Source organism: Rhagoletis zephyria, unplaced genomic scaffold, assembly GCF_001687245.7.
Source record: "Rhagoletis zephyria isolate East Lansing unplaced genomic scaffold, Rhagoletis_zephyria_1.1 Rzeph_scaffold_11681, whole genome shotgun sequence".
In the NCBI taxonomy this organism is placed as follows: Eukaryota; Metazoa; Arthropoda; class Insecta; order Diptera; family Tephritidae; genus Rhagoletis; species Rhagoletis zephyria.
Window position 1 is genome coordinate 12,257 of NW_016168757.1, and position 1,917 is coordinate 14,173.

The 1,917-nt window shown below is 41.5% G+C and overlaps 1 protein-coding gene across 1 annotated transcript in view; it reads right to left on the reverse strand.

Moving 5' to 3' along the window:
• LOC108377214 (tensin-4-like) overlaps positions 1–557 on the reverse strand; it is a 2,943-nt gene extending 2,386 nt beyond the window's left edge. Inside the window, exons 1-2 of the mRNA XM_017633472.1 lie at positions 271–557; positions 72–202 (exon numbers count right to left, since the gene is read on the reverse strand). Coding sequence (XP_017488961.1) covers positions 72–202; positions 271–541 — 402 coding nt within the window. The 5' untranslated portion in view covers positions 542–557. The remainder of the gene's footprint in view (positions 1–71; positions 203–270) is intronic.
• Positions 558–1,917: the final 1,360 nt, after the last annotated feature.

Consider the following 1,917-nt stretch of genomic DNA (forward strand, 5'->3'; position numbering starts at 1 on the left):
AATGCAAAACAGCCGGGTTTTGTGCTACTCTGTCGCACCAAAAATGCGCCGGGACTTTGCCGCGACAGCACCTCTAGCGAGATCTCACGCGGGATACCGGCTTGAAACCATGCAGCGCCCTTCAGCTCGTGTTGCTCTGCCAGGCTGAGATTGTCGAGTCGAAGCGGCGCGCTGGGCGCAAACATCTTTGGGCTGGAGTTGGCTGCGTAAAAATTAAAAAAAAAGTTAATAGTTAAAAAAATAAATAATAATGCCTTCCTGTTGCCTTACCACTGCACGTCTCTCGCAAATATTTCTTCTTATAGCTGAATTCGGTGTGCTCTTGTAGGCCGATATGCGCTGCTTCGTGAGTTGGCAGTGCGGTCAAAGATTGCCGACAAGAATCGCCGAACTTGTTGGTAATCATTTTCTCCGGTTCACAGATCGCTTCGTTCACGTAACCATCGGAGATAGTTTGCGATGAGCCTGAATTGAGTGAGGATGAGGCTGTGTGTACAAGCGGTCGACTGTCTTCGGTGCCGCGCAGCAGACCCATACCCATTGTGAGGCGTTTGACCTGAAAGCAATAAAAGAGAAGGATTGATAAAATGCGATGAAGATGGAATATAAGTAATAAAAAAAGAGGAAGGGTGATATTTAAATTTTGTATACTAAGCTCAAAATAGGAATCTGGCCACCTATTACTACCACCAAATTGGCGTTACATCAACATAACCAATTTTGACGGAGATAAAACAAACCGGGCCAGTGCTGTCTTCTTCCATATGTTTTTCCAACGTATATGATCCAATCCTCATCCTATTCTATTGTATATTTTGGCTTCAAGTATTTGCGTCGATTCGTAAGACGTTATCCATCCAGCGGAGTCGCGCAGAGCTCCGTATAACTCAAGATGAATCTTACTCCCGAATACTCTCAAAGACCGCCTCACTAAATGTAATCCTTTTCTCGCGGGTCCTTCCCAGGAGTTGCCGTTAGTTAAATACCAGATCTGTGGTTGATTCGTCAGGTTTATAGCCACACTGCTAAAACCGAAACAGTTGGTGACGGTGGGATTTAGTCTTTCGCACAATGCTCTCGATAGGATCTTACAAGGAATATTCAGATCGCTGCGCCTACCGTAATTGGTGCATATTGGAGGGTAGTTTTCGAAATTCATGATTCCAATCCACCACTTTTGCCAAAAACTGCCAGATCCTGGCTATAACATATGAATACTTCAGTGGGCAAACCATCGGCTTCGGCAGCTACGTTATTTTTCAAGCGACCTATTGCTAATTTAAATGTGCACTGATCGAATAGTGGAAATAAATTTCTTCAGCGCCGAACGGTGGGTCATGGTTTCAACTATTTCCGCCGCTAGTAGCACTTAACAGGGTGAAGGAGTTAAGAAGAAGCTTAAGTCAGTATAGAAGAAGTTAATAAAAACCAAATCTGTTTTTATGTTATAATCTGTAAACATTGTTTTAGTGCGACGAATAAAAACAAACGCCCAAGATATCGTCAAGAAAAATTTATTGAGCCAAAATTTTTTAAGCAGTATGGAGAGCACAAGACCCCCTTGTTTCAATATCTACATATGCCCGTTCCATTATTTCGTAAGGAAAAAGTGAGACAGCAGGCTGTAAAATATCAGATGCCAAAACTCCTTCGACACTACTACTTATTCACACACACACACACACACACACGAAATAACAGCAAATTTATTTCTTCTTAATCGTTTTCTTAAAAGGTCCGCACTTTAGCATTTTACATTCAAATAAGCACGATCGTTAAAATTGGAAAACCTGAATAAGCAAAATAAGCAATTCCAAGCAAAAGCTTAAACTTTTCGGCCCTGATTATAGCCATTTACCAAACCTGATTAAGTACAAATATATTTTAATTAATTCTAAAATCAAATAGGTGAGAACT